This window comes from Heloderma suspectum, chromosome 1 (assembly GCF_057233095.1).
Source record: "Heloderma suspectum isolate Gila_16-S chromosome 1, 16-S_ref, whole genome shotgun sequence".
In the NCBI taxonomy this organism is placed as follows: Eukaryota; Metazoa; Chordata; class Lepidosauria; order Squamata; family Helodermatidae; genus Heloderma; species Heloderma suspectum.
In genome coordinates this window covers 347,517,041-347,540,877 of record NC_139458.1, presented here as the reverse complement: position 1 = coordinate 347,540,877, position 23,837 = coordinate 347,517,041, and the positions used below count along the sequence as shown (strand labels likewise).

At 45.5% G+C, this 23,837-nt stretch overlaps 1 protein-coding gene across 1 annotated transcript in view; it reads right to left on the bottom strand.

Moving 5' to 3' along the window:
* Positions 1 to 771: 771 nt before the first annotated feature.
* Positions 772 to 23,837, bottom strand: part of PPP1R14C (protein phosphatase 1 regulatory inhibitor subunit 14C) — a 69,359-nt gene continuing 46,293 nt past the window's right edge. The window contains exons 2-4 of the mRNA XM_084827809.1: positions 11,792 to 11,875; positions 10,775 to 10,807; positions 772 to 2,094 (exon numbers count right to left, since the gene is read on the bottom strand). Of these exons, the coding sequence (XP_084683935.1) occupies positions 2,020 to 2,094; positions 10,775 to 10,807; positions 11,792 to 11,875 (192 nt within the window). The 3' untranslated portion in view covers positions 772 to 2,019. The remainder of the gene's footprint in view (positions 2,095 to 10,774; positions 10,808 to 11,791; positions 11,876 to 23,837) is intronic.

Here is a 23,837-nt window from a genome sequence, read left to right as displayed (position 1 = left end):
CAAATTTAGTGCATATTGCCCACCTCTGCTTTAGACCTTGGGAACATCAAGCTTTGTTTTCCCGTGTTATGTGAATTAATTGGCGAATTCCTATATTCTTTTAGTGAAATTCTCAAATTCAGACAGCAAGTGGGTTTGGAAATGGAAGTGCCCCCCCCCCCCTTGGGGAAGGCTGCTAAGAAATGTATGGGGTATGAGGTGGCACACATTAGGAAAAAAAAGTTTACCTATTTTTATTCCCTTTGGGAGTCAGTTATAACCACAAATGTTATACAAGGTGAAATGCTATGCTTGCTTTCAGGATATCTTGCTATCCAGACAGTTGTATCATTCTTTTAATCTTGAAAATTAAGTTTGAAGAAAAATGCCACCCTCAATGTTAAAAAGTGGTAAGGGTGCACCTGTATTAGGGCTTTATTGTGCAATTGCACTGCCTCATTTACAGCATTTTATGTGGGTCCAGACAATGTTCTCTTTCATTTGTAGCTCTCCTGTGTTTTTCCACCACTTGTTCCACCTTATTTATTACCAGAATTTGTTTTGTTAAAGAGGAAAAGGTAGAATAGCTGCACAATGTCTTTTGACTAATAGCGCTAGGAGCCCTCCATCTGGAAGCACCCTCTGATCCATCCTATGCACCTTTCTTGGGGGCATTTACATTGAAATAACTCACCTTAAAATAAATTTGTCAGGACTCTTTCACTGGCACACTTTAAAGAAACGGCAACTTAACACAACTTTCAGGTAGTTGTTTGCTTATATACACAAAATAAGTTGGCAATGTAAGTCACCTTTAATTTCTAGTTTTCTGCAACAGCAATAGTTAACATACACACAAAATCCCCAATTTCTTGCATTTATTTGAGTAAATATCTGGTAAATAAAGTCATTGATAAAACATTACAAAATTAAATACATTTAAAAAAGCTTGCCAGTATACATAAAGTTCACAAACATGTATTTCTTCTTTTAAAAAATAAAATTATGTTCAGAGCACCCTTGATATAAAATGCTAGACTAGCATCTACCAGCAGATGGTAGCTTGTGAAACATTTTAGTGAAGAATGTTTTCCTGAAGTGTTAGGGATCCTGCTTTCACAACTGTAAACCAGCCTCCTGCACCCAACATGCCAGGTCTGATGCCCAAGCTGGAAAAAATGGCTTGTCACAGGAATGGAAGCAACTGGGCCAAAACCGCACCAATTGGTTTCCCTGGCATTTGCCCTGCTTGAACCTCTCTTAAACGGCACTGAAACTTCTCTCACTGTCACATCTGACCCTTTGGCAGTAGGTTAATGCAATCCTAACAGACCATGAGGTGAAGAGGAAATGATCTGGCTAAGCATCAAAGTCAATAAAATAAGCTCAATGCCTACAAAATCAAGCCCTTGAAATTCCCCAGCTTGCTCATAATATGTTGCTTTGTGAATGAAGACATTCACCCCAGTGCTTGAAATGCATTTAGAAACAGTGGCAGCATTCACTTTTTAACAAATTGCATCCCTCCCCCACCCTCCCCCAACACCATGACTGCTACAGCTTCCATTTAAATAGTAACCTGGACCATATTTCCCTTCCACCCATGTGAAGCAATAGTAACTCACTCAGTAATATATGTAACATAAGCACAAGAATTTTAACATCCATGAGTCTGGTGTACAACCTAATGAACAATTCAACTGGTTGCAAAGGAACAGCACCCCCTAGTAGTTCTATACAGAATTCATCAGGTAGGATTACTGCCTGGGACAGCTAGAGTCTTTCTAAATGTGGTGTTTCCCCACAAACTTTGATCATCCTCAGGTAGTAAAAGCAGCATCCATAATGTTGATATCCATGATAAAAAAAAAAGTTGACACTTTAAAAAAAGCCTTAAAAACAGAGGTGGTCAAATTCATTAAAATGTCAGAACTCAACCAAAAAGTAAGAATAAATTGCTCATAAAGATCAAACTAGAAGTTGTTCTATTCAAAAGTCCCAGTTTAGTGGCCACGTCTCTCAAGAGGGCTTGATTTTCAGTTATATACTCTTCTTTTGTGGAGGGCTCAGCTTCCTCATCCCTCTTATCCGAGTCAGCAGTTCTTTGATAAAATCCTAGAAAAAGAAAAATTTGGAAGGGAAAAATGTGTCATTAGGAGTAATGACTGAAGAATGCACAGTCCCCACCCCACTGCACCCTCCACACATCATTCTCACATATCAAATATCAGCCGTTCAACCATCTTCAAAGCAAGACCCAGTCAGAGGCTCTAATGAACAAACGTCCTGTCAAAACACTACTTTCAAAACCCAGTGACCCTGATGGAACATAACTGCCAAGATTCTATAGAAGTGGGAACCCACAAGAAGGCTGCTGCTGGCAAGAGAGGAGAAGCTCTTCCCACCACCTCCACTGCAGTTGCCTTGGTTGTCCGCCATACCAAAGGGCACACTAATGTCCTCCCCTCAATCATTCTGGTAGCAGAAGGAGATTGATCCCACTCAGACCCTCTCCCCCTTCTCTGAAGTGATGGGGGAGGATTTGGCCAGACAGGTGCCCAGTTCCCCCTTGGAATCCTTTCAGCAGGAAGAAAGAAGCCTCCATTCCCTTCCAAAAGGGAGAGATATCACCATGTGGCTCTTTTGTGTTGGCGCAACACGATTCACCTTCCCTCTAGCAGGAACACCTGCGGAATGCCCTCTCGTACCAGGGATTTTCACCTATGGCAGGAGTGAGCAACTTGCGGCACTTCAGCTATTTTGCCCTTTAACTCCTACCAGTCCTAGCCAGCAAAGCCAATAGTGAGGGATAATGGGAGTTGCTGGCCAAAACATCTGGAGTCCCTCAAGTTGCCCACCCCTGCCTTACGGAGTGTAGGAATTGTGCAAATGGAACTCTGGCTAAGGACAGGTTTGGAGGTAATAGGATTCATTTCAATGCCCCCAAATATTTTTCAGGAATGATACATGGTCTCTACCAAAAAAAAAAATAATGCACAGACAGTGAGGTCTGCTAATACGAGAGCTGTGCACAAATAGCCTCTGGAAATGTTCCACCCTATTTGTGGGCAGATAAACTGGGGTAACAATTTCACCAAATTTTGCCAGGTACAAGAGAAATGCCCAACTGTTTCTCACAGGTAGAGCTCGCCATAGGCAGAGGTTCTTTCTTTATATGTAAGAGTTTGGGGGGGGGGGTTGTGCTGCCACTGCAAGTGGCAACAGCATCAACTGTGTTGGCCAGCTGCCCCTCCCCCTTTGCATCCACCACAATGCAGGTGTGAGGGGGGCAGCACTGTGTCTTCCTCCAGGCAAGAGGTGGAGCTAGTGCTGTGCCAAAATCTGTCCTCCATTTTTCCTAAAGTTTTATTCCCACATAAGAGGCTTCTGTTTTTCTGCTTCTTTCTCAGGGTGCTTTATAATTTATTTTGGTGGTGTTATCTAATAACTGTGAGGTGGCCAAGGATAATGCGTGTGTGTTTTCTTTCTATTACACACCTCTCCATTGCTTTGCAGCCTCCTAGGCTGCCTTTGCTTCCTGATTTGGAAAAGCCCTATGAGAGGAATTACCTCATGATGTCTTCCCGTGGGCTTTAATAGAAGTGTGGGAAGCCAAAGCCCCTTCATGGATCACTGCCTTGTTGTGGCGAAGGGGCTTGCGTAACTCAGTGAAGCCATAAGCTATGCCGTGCAGGGCCACCCAAGACGGACAGGTCATGGCAGAGAGTTCTGACAAAATGTGGTCCACTGGAGAAGGAAATGGCAACCCACTCCAGTATTCTTGCCAAGAAAACCCCATGGAACGTATCACAAGGCTAAAAGAGATGACGCCGGAAGATGAGCCCCTCAGGTCGGAAGGTGTCCAATATACTACTGGGGAAGAGCAGAGGGTATTTCCAAGTAGCGCCAGAAAGAGTGAAGCGGCTGGGCCAAAGCCGAAAGGACACTCAGCTGTGGATGTGTCTGGTGGTGAAAAGAAAATCCGATGCTGTAAAGAACAATATTGTTTAGGACCCTGGAATGTCAGATCAATGAATCAAGGTAAGCTGGAGGTGGTCAAACATGAGATGGCAAGATTGAACATCGACATCTTGGGAGTCAGTGAACTAAAATGGGCAGGCATGGGCGAATTTAATTCAGGTGACCATCATATCTACTACTGTGGGCAAGAATCCCATAGAAGAAATGGAGTAGCACTCATAGTCAACAAAAGGGTGGGAAAAGCAGTACTGGGGTACAATCTTAAAAATGATAGAATGATCTCAGTACGAATCCAAGGCAAACCATTCAACATCACAGTAATTCAAGTCTATGCCCCAACCACTGATGCCGAAGAAGCTGAGGTTGATCGGTTCTATGAAGACCTACAACACCTTCTAGAACTAACACCACAAAAAGATGTCCTCTTCATCATAGGGGATTGGAATGCTAAAGTAGGAAGTCAAGAAATCACTGGGATAACAGGCATGAATGGCCTTGGTGTACAAAATGAAGCAGGACAAAAACTAATAGAGTTTTGCCAAGAGAACACGCTGATCATAGCAAACACTCTTTTCCAACAGCACAAGAGACGACTCTACACATGGACATCACCAGATGGTCAATATCGAAATCAGATTGATTATGTCCTTTGCAGCCAAAGATGGAGAAGCTCTATACAGTCAGTCAAAACAAGACCTGGAGCTGACTGTGGCTCAGATCATGAGCTGCTTCTTGCAAAATTTCAGCTTAAATTGAAGAACGTCGGGAAAACCACTAAACCATTCAGGTATGACCTAAATCATATCCCTTATGAATATACAGTGGAGGTGAGGAATAGATTTCAGGGATTAGACCTGATAGACAGAGTGCCTGAGGAACTATGGACGGAGGTCCGTAACATTGTTCAGGAGGCAGCAACTCAATCCATCCCAAAGAAAAAGGAATGCAAGAAAGCAAAATCGCTGTCTGATGAGGCTTTACAAGTAGCTGAGGAAAGAAGGGAAGCGAAAAGCAAGGGAGAAAGGGGAAGATATATCCAACTGAATGCAGAGTTCCAGAGAATAGCAAGGAGAGACAAGAAGGCCTTCTTAAATGAACAATGCAAAGAAATCGAGGAAAACAACAGAATGGGAAAGACTAGAGATCTCTTCAAGAAAATCGGAGATCTCAAGGGAACGTTTTGTGCAAAGATGGGCATGATAAAGGACAAAGAAGGTAGGGACCTACCAGGTGCAGATGAGATTAAGAAGAGATGGAAAGAATACACAGAAGAACTCTACAGGAAAGATCTGAATGTCCCTGATAGCCATGATAGTGCGGTCACTGAACTTGAGCCAGACATCCTCGAGAGTGAAGTCAAGTGGGCCTTAGGAAGCATTACTAACAACAAAGCTAGTGGAGATGACAGTATTCCAGCTGAGCTATTTAAAATCCTAAAAGATGATGCTGTTAAAGTGCTGCATTCAATATGCCAACAAATTTGGAACACTCAACAATGGCCGCAAGACTGGAAAAGGTCAGTTTACATTCCAATTCCAAAGAAGGGCAACGCCAAAGAGTGTTCAAACTACCGCACAATTGCTCTCATTTCACATGCCAGCAAGGTGAAGCTCAAAATCCTACAAGCTAGGCTTCAGCAGTACGCAAACCGAGAACTACCGGAAGTACAAGCTGGGTTTCGAAGAGGCAGAGGAACTAGAGATCAAATCGCCAACATTCGCTGCATCATGGAGAAAGCAAGAGAATTCCAGAAAAACGTCTATTTCTGCTTCATTGACTACGCTAAAGCCTTTGATTGTGTGGATCACAACAAACTGTGGCAAATTCTTAAAGTGATGGGAGTACCAGACCACCTTACCTGTCTCTTGAGAAACCTGTACGAGGGTCAAGAAGCAACAGTAAGAACCAGACATGGAACAACTGAGTGGTTCAAAATTGGGAAAGGAGTACGACAATGCTGCATATTGTCACCCTGCTTATTTAACTTATATACAGAGTACATCATGAGAATGCCGGGCTGGATGAATCACAGGTCGGAATTAAGATTGCTGGGAGAATTATCAACAACCTCAGATATGCAGACGATACCACCCTAGTGGCAGAAAGCGAAGCGGATCTAAAGAGCCTCGTGTTGAGGGTGAAAGAGGAGAGTGGAAAAGCTGGTTTGAAACTCAACATTAAAAAAAACTAAGATCATGGCATCTGGCCCTATCACTTCCTGGCATATAGAAGGGGAAGAAATGGAAGCAGTGACAGATTTTATTTTCTTGGGCTCCAAGATCACCGCAGACGGTGACTGTAGCCATGAAATTAAAAGACGCTTGCTCCTTGGGAGGAAAGCTATGGCAAACCTAGACAGCATAGTAAGAAGCAGAGACATCACCTTGCCGACAAAGGTCCATCTAATCAAAGCTATGGTTTTCCCAGTAGTAATATATGGCTGTGAGAGCTGGACTATAAGGAAGGCTGAGCGCCGAAGAATTGATGCTTTCGAACTGTGGTGCTGGAGAAGACTCTTACGAGTCCCGTAGACTGCAAGGAGGTCAAATCAGTCAATCCTAAAGGAAATCAACCCTGACTGCTCATTGGAAGGACAGATACTGAAGCTGAAGCTCCAATATTTTGGCCACCTAATGCGAAGAGAAAACTCTCTGGAAAAGACCCTGATGCTGGGAAAGACTGAAGGCAAAAGGAGAAGGGGACGGCAGAGGATGAGATGGCTAGATAGCATCACCAATGCGATGAATATGAACTTGAGCACGCTCCGGGAGAGAGCACAGGACAGGAAGGCCTGGCGTGCTATGGTCCATGGGGTCACGAAGAGTCGGACACGACTGAACAACAACAACGGGAAGCCAAAGAAGCTACAGGCTGCTGGAGAGATGATTGTACAATGAAAAACAGGACACTTGTGCACATCTCCTGAGTAAGGTAAGCAGAAGAAACCCAAATGCAACCCATGAGAATTTCTCTGAAATATTCTTCACCATTGAATTATTTTCGAAACAATTTCTTTTCTATCAAACTGAATGGGAATTGTCCCAAAAAATGTGGGAGAAATTTTCGGCACAGTACTATCTAATACAGAATAAATTATTTTCTTCTCAGAGTTTTCTGAAGGAGCTAAAACGTCATCCAGTTGGAGTAACCCTAGCCAACTCAAGTTATTTATGCTGCACAGATGCCCTTTGCAACATGTGCAATGATTTCTACAAGAGAAGCTTATGACCCCATTCTGGGCTCCATTTGAATAAATCAAAGGCTGCTACATACATTTCCTGTTCAAACATTAATGGCACCTTCATCATTAAACACTATCTGCTCTGCTGTGAAGTTTCAAAGAGTTCTATTTCTAGCCTGCTAGCTGGAAAAAGAACAGAGTGCTTATTAATAGTACAGAGGCATTAGTCATTTACAATACTCAAACATTGCTTAGAGGCTTGTAAAGCCAGGGGGCTCCTCTTTCTAGGCAATACATGTGGTTTCCATGCATCCCAGGAATTTCCACAGGGAGCTGCAACTAGGATGGACACTTGAAGTTATTTACAACACTCTCAGTTGCATGCTGTATCAACAGCTCCAAGTGCCAGGTAGCAGGTACAGTTGTGCATAAAATTCAGAGTGAGACTCCAATAATCTGTGGGCTATTTCACTCTGACTCACCCTGTTTTACCTCCCCCACCCCACCCCACCCCACCCCACCCCACCCTCCCTCACACACACACACGTTCAGAGATTCTTTACTGTAGCCATTTGGAACGGGCACGAAACCATGGAAGTTCAGCTGCACGCAAATGGCTTACAAAGTCTGCCTTCCCCCTGGCTGGTGCTACATTCCCAGAAAGTATTTTTAACTGTTGGCATCCACCAACCAAGCTTGCTTTTGAGATAACACAGCCCCACATCAAACACATTATGGCACTCATTTCTTACAGATAAGAGAGAGCACATATGTGTGCATGCGTAAAAAGCTTTAAATCCATGAGATCGTTGCGTCATGAAAGCAGCGGACGACCCAAGAGCACAGTACAAAAGCAGGTGTGCCAAGTGCTGATTGCTTTAAAATTCATGGAAGACACCCAAATGCATTGCCCTGATGTTATGAGCAGCTGCACAATACACCTTCGAGTTACTAAACACAGGAAGCTGTGTTATATCAAGTCAGACCACTGGTCCGTCTAGCTCAGTATTGTCGACACTGATTGGCAGCAACGCTCCAGGGTTTCTGACAGGGTTTCCCCCCAGCCTTACTTGGAGATCTGGAGATTGAACCTGGGGCCTTCGGCATGCAAAGCAGGGGCTCTACCACAGAGCTACAGCTTTCCCCCACATTTTAATTTTTCTCTTCACACAGACTGTCCTCGTTATAATAAAGATAATAGGTTTTCAAGTGGCAGATTTATGACAATGTTTAATTTAGAGTTGTCTTAAATGAGAAATATATTAGAAAATTCTATGTGCCATCTACCTGAAGCCCCTTTTTCTACTTTTATAAAGGAGGTTACAGGCTGGCTAACACACAGGCATAATATTTGTATTTGGCAACTCTACAGAGGGTTAACTCCACATGATTATTGTAGGAAGTATTCCACGGTGTTGCCTGCAGCAAACACATAATGTGTAGGTGTTGGACAGATGGCCAAACACACGCCCCCCCACCCCTGTCATTATACACATGGCTGGAAACCCTAACCTAATCAGGTTCCTCAGGCAACTGCAGTGATATTTAAAAGATGCATGTATACTCATGTATAATGTCCAACCATGTGTGTGTTTGCTGAAGGAACACACCAGTGTTTCCCACAGCACTTGTGATATGTGGACCTGCCCTGGGTTAGCAAGGACTCATCCATGAGCTGGCATGGCAAATTAATACCTGAGAGGCAGGATGCACCACCTCCATCCAAAGTGTCAGGCTTACTTCATAAACCACCAAAAGATAAAGTTGGAAACGATTCTTCATGGAAAAAACTTTGTCTCTATGCTACCAGCCCAGGAAGACCAGATAAAGATATTCAAAATAAATCACATCCTCATAAGTAGAACCTTTTCTACTGTGCCATGGCCAAGCCTGGCAAGACTATTGTCTATAAGATCTTGAGCATGTTTCACTGTAGAGGCACAAGCCAACTTCATAAGCATTTCTGCCAAAAATTGCACACACGCGTTTGCAGGGTGTTGGCATGTATGGAATGGGAACTTGTCATCCAACGGTGGAACGTCCTTTGCCTAGCTTGATTGTACAAGTGTTTGCTGTACTTGCTGCATCTGACAACTAATAGGAAGCAGAGATCAGATATGTTGCCAAGAGGGAAACAGCAGGTACATTAAACATGGTTGCACACACTTTTAAAGGCAGAGTACTGTTACATGGATGCTTAAACTAGAAACACAGTACAATGACCTTTGTTAATCTGGCTATCCTCTCTAGTCAGCAGTGTGGAAATAAAATGCTAACTTCTCTAGTGACTCGGTGTGCAAACAGGCTATATGCTGCCTGCTACATATTGCAAATGTAAAGCAAGGGAACACACAAAAAAATATGTTTTTCCTATACCTTTTTTGAACATTGCCTTTATTGGTGCATGGCAACAATCCCAGTGAAGTGGCATTTGGGTTTCTTCATACCACACTGCAAACCCCCTCTATACTAAAAGTTAACAAGCACACTTCTTCTGCCCAGCGCTGAAGCAGCCTTCTAACGCCAAGTATTATTTGGCATTTTAGCCATGACAGATCTACTGTGTAACTACCTGACCCACCTTTTTACAGTTCATTTCACCAATATTTTAAAAGGACAGTAGATCTAAATAGCACTTTATTTTTTACTTCTGAAAACCAAGAATCCCACTGTTTGCACAGTGCAACCCCATAGTCTACCCACTGTTAGTAACAGCTAGACCTTGATATCAGTGACAGAGGCATGTCTAAAAGACGACACAAGGACTCTTGCGAGGCATAAGCATGGTATCAGACATCACTTAACATTGACATCACATCAGATTATCTAACTAAGGAAACTGCTTTATTCATTCTTCGTATTTAAAGTAGTATTTTGCCAGGACAACGTTCCATCCTGTTCTCAAAACTGATGTTTTGCCACTAAGGGTGCAATCCTATGGGGACAGTTGGCCACCTCTGAACTCAAAGGTGACTCCAATGCTGGGAAGGCACAGCGCGAAGGGGATCCTCTCCGTCATGCTCCAGTCGCCCTGCATTTGCAGCTAGATGGCCAATTTCAGCTGTCTAGCTGGGGTGCCTCGGAGAGGGAGGCGGGGAGGCCGGACGGCACATAGGAAGCGTCGTAATGGCGCTTCTGCCATCCCCTCCCCACCCCCAGGAACGCTCCCTTTTCCCCTGCTCTGTGCTGCTCTTCTGAGTGTGGAGCCAGGGATGAAGGCGGCAGGGGAGGTGGTTCCCAGAAAATGAAAAATCCTATGGCTGTCTAGCAGCCATAGGATTGTGCCCTAAGTTACATTGCTATTAATGTACAAATGCTTACTTTTATTCTCCAACATGATGAAAAGTTTATTCCCTCCCAATCCCCAGAATTAAAAATATGGTGCCATGAGTGCAAAGCGGATGTAGTTTACATATGCTACAATAGAATAATAGTAGTTAGGCTAATGTGACTTAGATTTCAAATTGTGTTAATGACAAAAACAACATTCATATAGGTTAATCTACATGTATCCAAATTTCTGCTTATCCAGGTTATTCCTCCAATGCACTTCAGTAAGTCGTGCATTTCTGTAAGTTTTGTACGCACCAGAATATGTCACACTTTAAAAATTGAAATGGAAGATTTGCTTACCTCTGTAGGTTTGTAGCAATCTACAAGTGCTTCCTAGAAGTAAGATGAAAAGAGTATCAGTTGTTTATAAAAACTTTCACTTGTGCTTTATCATCTGCTCAGGCTGCCAGCTCATTTCTGAATCCAATTCAAAGTATTAACCTACAAAGCCCTAAACAGCTTGGTTACCTGAAGGGTCATCTCCTTCCATATCTACCTGCCTAGACACTCAGAGGCCTTTCTCTGGGTGTCCCCACCAAATGAGGTGAGGCAGGTAGCTACTAAGGAGACAGCCTTTAAGGTGGTGGCACCCTGGCTGTGGAATGCGTCCCCAGAGGGGCTCACCTGGTGCCTACATCATGGTCTTTTGGGCGCCAAGTGAAACCTTTGTTTATTTTCCCAGGGTTTTTAGCCCTTCAGTTTTTAAAACTTGTTTTTAGTTCTTTGCACCGCTGCTGGCTTTTATCTTGGTTACTACTTCGGTTTTATTCTCTTTTAAACGTATGGTTTGTATGTTATGTTCTACTATGTTATTGTATTTTATAGTTTTAAGCTTTGTTTTGTAAACTGCCCAGAGAGCTTTGGCTGAGGGGCAGTAAGTAAGTAAGTAAGTAAGTAAGTAAGTAAGTAAGTAAATAAAAGTTCAAACGCATACCTAAGGCATACCTACTGATGAGAAGTGGAGCAATTCTTTCATTAGGGCTTCCTGCCTCCCTAACAGATGGAAACAGGCAAATTGGCTCTGACACCTTCTCAACAACCCATGCAGGCAAGCCCTTGGGCAAGTACTGTATAGTAGGAATGCTAATCCTCCTGTCACCAATCCAAATTAAAGTCTGTAATATACCTCTGCATCAGTCTGTGTTGTAACAGGCCTAGTTTTTACTATTATACATTGTAGCAGTAATGATCTGCTGGTTTACGCTCCAAATTCCTCTATTAAAAATTGTTCTAAGCTTGCGAACCAGACAGTGTCATTCAAATTAGGTTATCCTGGTATCCTAACAGCTCTCCCAGATTTCTCAAAATCAAACTAACTTGTAATTTGAGGGCTCTCTCCTCTTCATTAGCAGCATCAAGAAGATCATCAATGTCAATTTCTACATCCGGCATCTCTTCTTCCTGGGAAAGGAGAAAGTTGAATTTTTCGAATTCATTTTAGCCATGCTAAAAAAAAACCTGAATGGTAGTTCCCACCCCCTCTCTCACCCACCCTGTACTTCACCTCTACCACCTGTTGGCTCAGGCCCAGTTCACAATTGTACTCTGCTGGCTAATCTTGTGTGTGTAGAGAAAGAGCAGGTGCACACCCTACTTTTTCTCTTGCATACCCAATAAAATGTAATGCAGGACTGGGCAACTTTTCGCTGTCTGGATGTTTTGGCCTACAACCTCCATCAGCTCTACCAGCATAGCCATTGGTGAAGGATCATGGGAGTTGTAGGCCAAGACGTCTGGAGGGCACCAGGCTGGGGAAGGCTGCTATAAGGGGAAGGATGGGGTATAAATACATAAGTACATAAATAATAGATTTGGGAGAGCTGGGTTTCACTGAAGAATCAGAACGTTAGTGAGAAGTGTGATCTTTTCAAGTCTGTAGCATTACTTTGAGAAGGAGACAAACCCAATTCCTTTCCCTTCCCTCTCCCATCCACAATTATAAACAAGAGTGGCACTGTAAGCAGGAGAATACCGGTGATAATAAACCATGGTGTTTTTTTTAGTGTTTTCTAACCTTCAAACAATCCCTGCTGCCTGGGTTTGGATGATGAGACAAACCATGGCAACTCCCAGCTGTGGGGTTGAATATTCAAAATGGCCACTGCAGTGCACTACAACCCATGGTTGCTTAAATAAGCCATGGTTGACTGCAGTGTTCATGCGAACCTGGTCAGAATAAGCACTGGTAAATATCAACAAGAAACACATACATGCCTTGTGTGACCAAATTCTTTTGTGATAAATGATTCGTGGAATGCTTTGAGGTGGAAAAGAGATAATGTTTGTTGCCCCCAAGAAAGCCAAATAAAAGCTTTGCCTGTTATCCAAGAGGCTGAGCCTAGATAAACTGTAAAGGAATAAGCTCCATTTCTACATTTTCAACAAGCCTTCGAGCTTGTGTTTTGGGAAGTCATCATGTTTCTCCATGTCTGTGTGCTTCAATGGATGGTCAGGCCTCCCCCCAGGTAAAAGCAAAACACAGTGGCCCAGTTCACACATAACAAGAAGCCAGCATGGGTGAATTTCCCTATGGGGTTTCTTGCTGCGGCGGCTGCTGCCATTTTGAATAATCGCGCTGCGACAGAGGTGCACCATAGCTTGTTGTTACGTGCAAACCTAGTGAGGGTGGGTTGTTGGGATGGTTGACAAGCCACCCAGAACCCATGGACTGTTTTATGGTTGAGGGTGGCTTGTCAACCACCCAACAACCCACCCTCACTGGGTTCATAGCTCAAATATTTTAAATGGCAGTGGCCATCACATCGAGAAGTCCTACAGGGAAATTCATGGTGGCTGCTCATTACAAGTGAACCAGATCAGTGAGAACCAACGATTAGATTGGTCGGATCTCTTCACACCACTAAAAGGATACCAGATGCATACACAGCTTCTACTTTTTAAGAGGAGATTTTGAGGCCATTACCACTGGCTTGAAAACAAGCCATAATGTTAATTTCCTGTGAGTCACTCTTGGGTGCAACCAAGCTGCTGCCACAGAGGAAACCCCATTTAATTCAATCATTGGTAAACCAAATTTCATATATACTCAATGGAAATGAATAGAAACTCTGCAGCAACTTGGGCCACTGTAACTCCCTATAACACCCTGTAACTCCTTATAACACCCTCCCCCCGCCCAGTGCTCATCTAAATGAGTTGGTGCCCTTGCAATATCCACGTGTGAGATTTTGCTTGAAGGCCAATTTACTTTGTGTAATATTTGATGAGAAGATGTCACTAATTGTAATTCTCACTGTGTTGTTCTCTCAATGTTGAGGATGTTTAAAAGGATACAGAAGGGGAGAAAGGAGTTTGTTTCAATTTTTTAGCCCTTTTGACATTATTGTTTTCCAGAACCTAGCATGAGTTCCATCCATCCCTCTTTAGGGATGTACAAAACTCCCCTTACCTGGCTCCGCCGGGCTCCGCTGGGGGGGGGGAGGTGCTCCGTCCCTCCCCCCGGAATCCTGGCAGGCCGGCTCCGCTCTGCAGGGATTCCGCGAAGCCGCCGGCCGGCTCCGCCAGCAGCCGGACATCCGGCCGCTGGCTAGCAGGGATGCAAATGGCAGCGGCTGTAGCCGCCACCGTTTGCGTCCCTGTAGTCAGCCATGATAGGCTACGTAAAGACTTATGTAGCCTATCATGTCTGGCTTAAAAAAAAAAAAAAAAACCACGCGTACGCAAATGGCAGCAGCTATGGCCACCGCTATTTGCGTTCCTTATTTTTGGCCGTCTTAGTCTCCGTAAATATTTATGTAGACTAAGACGGCGAAAATAAGGGGGAACGCAAATAGCGTCCGCTACGCTATTTGCGTTCCCCTTATTTTCACCGTCTTAGTCTATGTAAATATTTACGTAGACTAAGATGGCCAAAAATAAGGAATGCAAATGGCAGCGGCTGTAGCCGCCGCCATTTGCATACGCGCATTTTTGGTTTTTTTTAAGCCAGATGTGATAGGCTACGTAAGTCTTTACGTAGCCTATCACATCTTGTAAAAAAACAAAACAAACCCCAGCAAGACTGCAAATGGCGGCGGTGGCAGCTGGTCGGAAGACCAGCCGCCGGAGCCGCCGCCGCCGCCGGAGCCGCCACCCGGAAGATCCGCCCCAGGTAAGTCTCGTCCCAGAGGGGATCCGCGGGCAGGCAGGGGGGTGGCAGGCCGTTCCACCACAGATTTCGGGGGGCCGAATGCACTGGCATTCAGCCTCACCAAGATCCATGGTAGAATTCTCTGCCATCCCTATCCCTCTTGCAATCTGTTCATTGACCCCAGTTCCTCTCCATGGGGAACAATTCCTCTTGGGCTACTACAGACTGGACTCTCCTTCAATTTCCTGGATGGCAGAAAATATTCTGAGCCCAAGGGTCAGAAATATTTACAGTTTGTTTCCTCTTAAGTTCAAGTACCCAGTAATTTGTCTCAAACACAACCCAGTTCAATTTATAGCACAATACAGAGTTTGAGGAAGGCGTGTGGTGAAATTCACAGGGGTAGTTTAGAAGCAGGCAAAAAGGCTTGCACAGACAAAAAATAAAACCATAGTTCTTGATAGATTGAAGAAAATGCTTAACCTTTAGGACCCAATGAACCAATAACTTAAATTGTGCAAGGGTTCTCTGGGCAGTATCCAAGTTAGTCCTACTTAGACTAACTGAAAGAAACAGTTAGAAAGAAAATTAGTCACAATTACCTTGTCCCATTCATTTTAACAGGTCTACTATGTGAAGGACTAACATTGGGTACTACCCTCAGTGAGCAACTATGCTGTAAGAACTAGGGGGGTTTCTGATGTTGGCTACAACAACTTCCATACTGTCCCTGAAAGTACCTAATAATGCCTTGTCTCTCTTGCATCTTGACCCTTTGATCAAACCTCACTTTCCCAGTAGGGGGGTGTAAGGTGTGTAAAGAATCTCAAATTACCACAGTGAAGATGGACAGATTGCCCATTCTCAGACTTGCCCTCTGACTGGGGGATGAGGGAGAAACCATACACAAGAGCACCTGCGTCAGAATCCATAGGCTGGGAATCCCTCTAAATGTTGGGAAGAGATCACTACACCTCTGGTCAGAGGAGTTGAAGAAAGATGAGCTTGGAATCAACACGAGCCAGAGCCTGCAGGAGAAGCTGCCACTGCCTGGGAAGAGGCGCGCCTGCTGCTGCTGGGCCTGCTGTGGCTGCCGCCGCCACCAACACCAGGCCTTCCCTATGGGCCTCTGCCTGGCAGACCACCAGTCCCTGCAGGACCAGGCCCCCAGGTACTGAGCCAGCTGTGCTGCTTCCACCTGCCCCTCCCTGGAAGGGCTACATAAGCTGGCTGGCTGAGGTGGCCTGGGAGAGCTAGGGCCTGCAGGAGAAGCTGCCACCACCACCACCAGGGAAGAGGCGTGCCTGCTGCTGTGCTACCACTGCCGCTATCGATACTGTGGACTCCTGCCTGGAAGTATTTTAAAGGAATTTTTAATTTTTTTTTTCAATTTTGGGGGGACTCTGTTGTGTTTTAGGGGTGGGTACCCTGCCTGATAGGCGGGAGCGAGGGGGCATGTGTCCACCTGACGGAGGCAGTGGGGAGAGTGCTGGGGGCCAGACTATACCAAGGCTGGGCAGCAGGCTCTGGCGAGGCGCTAGGGGCAGGCCATGCCAGGTAAGGGGAACAAGGGAGATATGCGTAATATCTGTCCCTTGTTCCGGGCCTGCCCAGAACTAAAGGATAGCTGTGGGAGGCATGACTCCATCCTCTGGCCTTCGTTTGCTGCTCTGCAATGCCAGGTCTGTTACCCAGAAAACCTCCCTCATCCATGACATGATCCTGGATGAGGGTGCAGACCTGGCATGTATTACAGAGACGGGGCTGGCCGAGGCTGCTTCTCCAACTCTTGCGGCCATGTGTCCAGCTGGATTTTCATATGCACAGCAGCCGAGGGCTGGGGATCGGGGAGGGGGAGTGGCTGTTATCTACAGAGAGTCCTTCGTTTTCATCAGATCCCCTCTCTGGGAGACCAAGTTTGCTGAGTGCATGTACTGGAGGTTGGGCCCGAGGGGCAGTCTGGGGATTCTGCTTGTGTACCATCCACCCTGCTGCATGACTGACTCCCTGGCCGAGGTTCTTGAGGTAGTCTCTAATGTGTGTGTGCAGTCCCCTAACTTATTGGTGTTGGAGGACTTCAATGTACATTCAGAGGCCGTCCTCACGGGGGCACCTCGGGACTTTATGGAGACCATGGCATCCTGGGAGCTGCACCATATTCTAACTGGGCCCACCCATGTAGCCGGTCAAGCGCTAGACCTTGTGTTTGTTTCTGGAGAAGTGGGGAGTGATCTGGAATTCGGGGATATATCCACCACCCCCTTGTCATGGTCAGATCACTATCTGGTGATGTTGGACTTCTCAATTCCACAACCCCCCCGCAGATGTGGAGGACCCATTAAAATGGTATGCCCCTGGCGTCTTATGGATCCGAATGGATTCCTGAACGCGCTCGGGGATTCTCTGGAGCACGCCAACGGCCACTCGGTTGAGACCTGGGTGGGTGGGTGGAATGCTGCCATCACTGGGGCATTAGATCGGGTGACCCCGAAATGCCCTCTCCCCCTGAACAGGGCTCAGACTGCACCATGGTTCAATCCGCAGTTACGAGCTCTGAAACAGGAGGTGAGACAGCTAGAGCACTGGTGGCAGAAGTCTCACTCCAAAGATGATCAGACACGGGCTAAAGCTGTATCTTCAGCCTATCACGTGGTGGTGAAGGCAGCAAAAAAGGAATATTATGCTGCCTCTATCGCGTCTGCGGAGTGCTGTCCCAGGAGGCTGTTCCAAGTGGTCTGGAGCCTGGTCGGTCCAGTGGCTCCGGAACCACTGGAGCATTCTAAGGCCTCCTGTGAGGCCTTGGCAAGGCACTTTGCGGAATTGAACAGATTAGAAGTGTTATTCCATGCGCTGTGGATACAGTTAGAGAGCAAGAGGCGGTCTGTGGCAAACTGGTTTTGTGGGATCAGTTCCAGCTTCTTCCTCCTGATGAAGTGGACAAGGTGCTTTCATCTGTAAGGCCGACCACCTGCTCACTTGATCCTTGCCCATCTTGGCTCATTATGGGGTGCAGAGAGAGATTGGGTGAGGGAATCAGGGCGGTGGTGAACGCCTCCCTTGAGGAGGGAGTGATGCTATCAGCCCTCAAGGAGGCAGTGATAAGACTGCTCTTAAAGAAGCCCTCCTTGGATCCTCAAGTTCTGAACAACTTTCGCCCAGTCTCGAATCTGCCATTTTGGGGCAAGGTGATTGAGCGGGTGGTGGCGATGCAGTTGAGGGCACACTTGGAAGAAGCCGATTATCTAGATCCATTTCAGTCGGGCTTCAGGCCTGGGCATGGGACAGAAACGGCCTTGGTCGCCTTGGTGGATGATATGAAGAGGGGTCCGGATAGGAGCGAATGCTCCTTCCTTCTTCTCCTCGACCTCTCAGCAGCTTTTGATACTGTTGACCACGGTATCGTCCTGGACCGCCTGGAGGGGTTGGGCATTGGAGACACCGTATTGCGGTGGTTCCGGTCCTTCCTCTCCGGCAGGTACCAGAGGGTAGCACTGGGAGAGGAGGTTTCGGACCCGTGGCCACTCACTTGTGGGGTGCCACAGGGTTCCATCCTCTCCCCGATGCTATTTAACATCTATATGAAGCCACTGGGGACTATCATCAGGAGGTTTGGGGTGCGGTGTCATCAGTATGCGGATGACACGCAGCTAGGGATGTACGAAAGTCACTTACCTTTTCGACGGGATGATTCGCGGTGGGGGGGAGGCGCCCCGTCCCTCCCCCCCGAAATTCTGGCCGGGGGGGAGGCACTCCGTTCCCCCCCCCCGAAATTCTGGCCGGGGGGGAGGCACTCCGTCCTTCCCCCCCGAAATTCTGGCCGTGAGGGAGGTGCTCCATCCCTCCCCCCCCGAATCCTGGCCAGCCGGCTCCGCAAATGGCGGCGGCCATAGCCGCCACCATTTGCGTCCCTGCAGGCAGCCGTGATAGGCTACATAAATGTTTACGTAGCCTATCACGGCTGATTTAAAAGAAAAAAAAAACGCGCCTACGCAAATGGCGGCGCCCATGGGCGCCGCCACTTGCATTTCTTATTTTGGCACGTGTTAGTCTACGTAAATGTTTACGTAGACTAAGACAGCGAAAATAAGGAACGCAAATGGCAGTGCCCATGGGCGCCGCCATTTGCATACGCACGTTTTTTTTTTCTTTTAAATCAGCCGTGATAGGTTACGTAAACATTTACGTAGCCTATCACGGTGTTTTTTAAAAATCTGGCCATGATAGGCTACGTAAATCTTTACGTAGCCTATCACGTTTTTTTGTTTGTTTGTTTTGTTTTTTACTGGAAATGGCAGCGGTGGCAGCCGGTCGGAAGACCAGCCGCCACAGCTGCCACCACCGAACCGCCGCCGCCAGGAAGATTCGCCGCTGGAGCCGCCGCCGCCAGGAAGATTCGCCGAAGGTAAGTCCCATCCCGGGGGGGCGGGGGGGGCAGACCGTTTCGCCACCAATTTCAGGGGGGCGAATGCGCTGGCACTCAGCCTCCCCGAGATTCGTGGCGAAATTCTCTGACATCCCTACATTCAGCTCTACCTCTCGTTCAAATCTTCACCAAGGTTGGCCTTGGTGATTGGAATCCCTGTCCAAATGTCTGGAGATGGTGAGTGGCTGGATGGGGAGGAATAAGCTGAACCCTGACAAGACTGAGGTACTTTTGGTGGGAGACAAGAGGGGGTTGGGGGATGTTGACCTGGTGTTGAATGGGGTATGATTACCCTTGAAAGACCAGGTCCGCAGCCTGGGGGTCATTTTAGACTCCCAGCTGTCCATGGAGGCTCAGGTATCAGCTGTGAGCCGGATAGCACTGTACCAACTCCATCTGGCGGCTGCGCCCCTTCCTTCCTGACCATCTGCTCCCATCAGTAGTACATGCCCTGGTCTCCTCTCATTTAGACTACTGTAATGCGCTCTTCATGGGGTTACCCTTGAAGATGGTTCGGAAGCTGCAGCTGGTACAGAACATGGCGGCTCGCCTGATTACAGGCAGCCACCGGCGAGATCACATCACTCCAGTGCTGAAGGAGTTGCACTGGTTACCAGTTGTTTTCCAGGCCAAATTCAAGGTGTTGGTTTTGACCTTTAAAATTCTATACGGCTCCGGCCAGCCTATCTTAAGGAGCGCCTCCAGCAACACCAGACAGGCCGCTTAACAAGATCAGCCTCGGATGGCCTTCTCTCTGTCCCATCAGCCAGGACAGCTAGGCTGGTGAGGATGAGGGAGAGGGCCTTCTCTGTGGTGGCCCCCACTCTGTGGAACTCCCTCCCTAGGGAACTCCGCCATGCCCCCTCTTTAATGAGCTTCCGCCGCGCATTAAAAACATGGTTGTTCAGGCAGGCAGTTGGGGTGGGTTAGGGTATTTTTATGATGTTTTTAATGTAGAATTTTATTGTTTTAACTGTTTTGTTGTTGTACATCCCCCAGAGTGGCTGGGTGACCAGCCAGATGGGCGAGTCATAAAATAAATAAATAAATAAATAAATTTATTTTATTACAATGTAAGGAGACGTTACAATGTTTTTCCATATTGCATCTTTGGAGACCCTACAACCAGTAGAATACAGTGTTAGTTATCTATTACCTTAAATTAAAATTGACATATAATATTAAAATAGGACTTTTTGATCAAAATAACGATTTGCACGTGGCACTATTCATCTTTAGTTTCTTTTAACCTGGGCTATGGTCCCAATGTCCATGTCACATAAGGAAAGAAGAGCAGATTCTCTGTGACCATTTCCAAAGTCCACTTGTAAATTAATAAACTGCTCCACAGAAGGACAGCTTCTGCCTCTACTGGTATAGCATGCTGACAAGTCTTCCATAATAACACACTTCCGAAGTTATGTGCCTCTTTTTTTTTCTTTTTTAGTGCGTGATGATATACAGGCACGAATACAAACATTTGTTTAGCAAAGAAAGGTCTCTTCTGTTTACCACTGCTTTGATTATTCATCTGACTGAAAGCAAATATCTTCCTTCACAATGGCCAATTAGCTTTCCTCATACTGCTTTGGTTCAAGAAGTCACGTTAGATCCATTTGCTGAATGTTAATGATGCTTTTCTTGGCAAAGCTTAATACACAGTGCTCAGCATAAGCCTATTTTTATTTAATGAATTTACCAAAAAATAAAGTGTGCACAAGTGATGGTGATGACACTGATTACTGTCATATCTAACGAGCCTATAATGGAAAAGTGCTGATCTATGTGTCTGAGAAAGCCTTCTCATGGCAACAAAAACATAACTGAGGCTCCAAGTGTAAAATTACTGGACAAGACAAACTTTCACTGCCATCTGTTTTGAAGGAAGTGCTTCCTCATCCACTGGTCACAGCCTACAAGAGATTACACATACTGGTTTGGAGCCAAAGAAATGGAGATAAAGTCCACTCAGACAATGGGACTTTCCTGGACCCTTCCTACTGCAGCCCCTCACATCTCCTCAAAAGGTTATTTCCCAAGGATCGGAGACCCTCCATTGTGATGAGGCAGAGAGGGATGCAGCTAGGGGAAGTAATTTGAAATTAGCAACTCCCCTATGGTACGAGCACAAGTTCCTTCCATTCACCCAAGGGGCTCTTCAGACCCAAAACTGAATAAAAAGTGTCTTCCCAATCCAGACCAATCCAATCCAGACTACTTCCTATTACTGTACTGCTCCCCAGCCACTCTTATGAACCAGCACTTAAATCCTACACTCACCTCTATTCAAACCCCCTTCATTTTAGCCACTTCAGCCTACCCCAATGGTGTATTCAGAAAGACAGATAAAAGTTAAGAGGTGTTTGCACTTGTCCTCTCAGAGAAGGAAATACAGGGAAACCTCCTGAGAGGAGTTTCAAATAACCAGGCTACCCCATGAGGTGGGCCTCCATGGAAGACTGTGTCATAGGCAAACGGCATCTGTAAGTAAGAGGCCATCCTTAGCAAGCTCAGCTGCGGTGTGAAGGAAGCAGAACATCCAAATACACTATTAGCCAGTCATCTGCAATGTTTTCTAATACCACGTTAGGTTAATTGGCCCTGCCACAAAAGGTGCTTCAAAAAGATTTCCAAGTACCAAAAACTATTTGGTGGAACTAGTCTCTTCCAGAAAAGGCTTGTCAGTTAGGACAGGACAAAATGATCAAAAGATTTTCTCATATCAGATACCTTCACCTTTTAAGTGAAATGAGACATGCACACCTTGCAAGTGAGAAGGCTGGGCGGGGGGGCGGGGATGGAGTTATACGTTCTTTATTTCTCTGAACCTATTCAAGACAACTATTCAAGGTTTTCTGCACTAACTTGTTTTTTTGAGAAGCACTGGATTCTTTGCACTCCTACCAAATTTTTAAAAAGTGTCTACTAGGCAAAGTATTTAGCTACTCAGAATACACGTGTGCGCGTGCACACACTCAAACTGAGAGTGCTTATCTTCTTTCTGCCTCTGACAAAACCTGGCATAAAAGCTTCAACTAGGCCAAGTCTTTTTTATGATTTATTGGTATAAATCATACCAGTGAAATCCAGCAACACCATGCAAGCTGGTACTCCATCTGCCTAAACAGCTATACTGCCATTTTAATGACTTGTTAAAAGCTCACCAACCCCCCAACCCCCCGCCTATCTGGTATTGCTTGGATGCAACTCACAATCAATCAATTTTGGCTGACAGGATCTTGGACATTTCCAACTGGGGCAAAAGCAACAGAAAGCAATGCTGAGCCATCGTTCACAAAGGGTGTTAGGTTTTCATCAGTATGCGCAGAGATTTAAGTCAGCATCACCTAGCACAAGTAATGGAGGGCCCTTTAAAGTTAAAATTATTCGTAATACAATTGACTCAAGCTTGAGCAAAACAGAGGGAGTCGACTAACAAGGCCATACTTTGTCTGAAATAAGCCTTACTAGCTACTCTCCAGAAAAGTGAAATGCCAGGCAGACATGCATCATATAGGTGTTTGCCCATCAAGAGCCAACTAAGGACAAACCAGAAGGTAATAATGTGGAAAGTACTAGTGTACAGAGTACTAGAGCAAACATAACCCTGACATTAGCTGAGAAGAGAGAAAAGGAGCCACTTTGGGCAACCTTTATGGAAGTGTCCCTCCTATGCTATTCTCTCAGAGTGTTTTACTGAGGAAGTATAAGGATTCATTCCTTTCCTCAAACTGAACAGAACAAAGGACTTTTCTTTTCCACTTCACTGAATGCATCCCTCAGAGGCAGAATAAGGCTGCTCACTTCACTCACTCACGCACGCACAGAACAGAACAGAACAGCAGTCTTTGGATGCCATTGCATCTTTGCCTTTTCCCTTCAACTGAGGGCAATGGAAGGAAAATGACACAAAAATTAGCACTGTATTCTCCCTACCCCCACCTTTCGCCTTCCAATGGGATTATATCTATAAACCTACTACAGATATCCACATGCCACAGTAAGTTGATTAGTGAAGTATTTGGGCATTTTCATACATGAGGCATAAGTCACCTTTGTACACCTCTGTATGAATGTTAGATCTTTGCTAAGATGCAAGTGAGGCATTTACAATGCAAATTAACATTCCAGCCAATGTAGCCTTATGAAACAATTATCTCATTCTGATCTGGTAAGATAAAGTTTAGCACTTTGATAATCACCCAGGATGTTTGATGGGTGCTTCTTTTTTTTAGATTAGACAGTAATGAATCTTTGTTGAGAGAATTTCAAGGCTTGTTTTTGTTCTTTCTCCAACTGAGACTGGCTCCATGCTGTAAAAAAAGGGCTATGGTTGACTAGGCAGATCTCTCGGTGGTTCCAAAAAGATTCTGAAGGTTATGTATATAGAAACCAATAGAAATAAAATAGAACCAAAACAGAAATGTTTAGAAAGGGTATGAATAGTAAGCAAGAACTTTTTTCAGACTCCTATGTAAAAATGAGTTATCCTTGTTGCAAAATTTGGTGAATTGAACTTTTTGCTGTGCAATTCTACTTTTCAAGCTCAACATATTGATACAAAATACAATTTCCTGAATTGTGGAGATCTATTTAGAGCAAGATCATAAGCATCATTTAAAGCCAGAATAGCTGTGTGTGCTGCCCCCCGCCTTCTGCAGCATATATTTAAGTGTGTACCCCAGGTCACTTACTGTGGAGTAATTATCTCTTACCATGTGTAGCTTCCCTGTCATATTCCATACCCTGTGGAAGAAGTCCTCCTTTTCACACAGAGTAGGACAGGGTAGTTGAACTTGCCAGATGGTGACCCTGAGTACACACTTAAGCAAATGCTACAGACAGAGGGA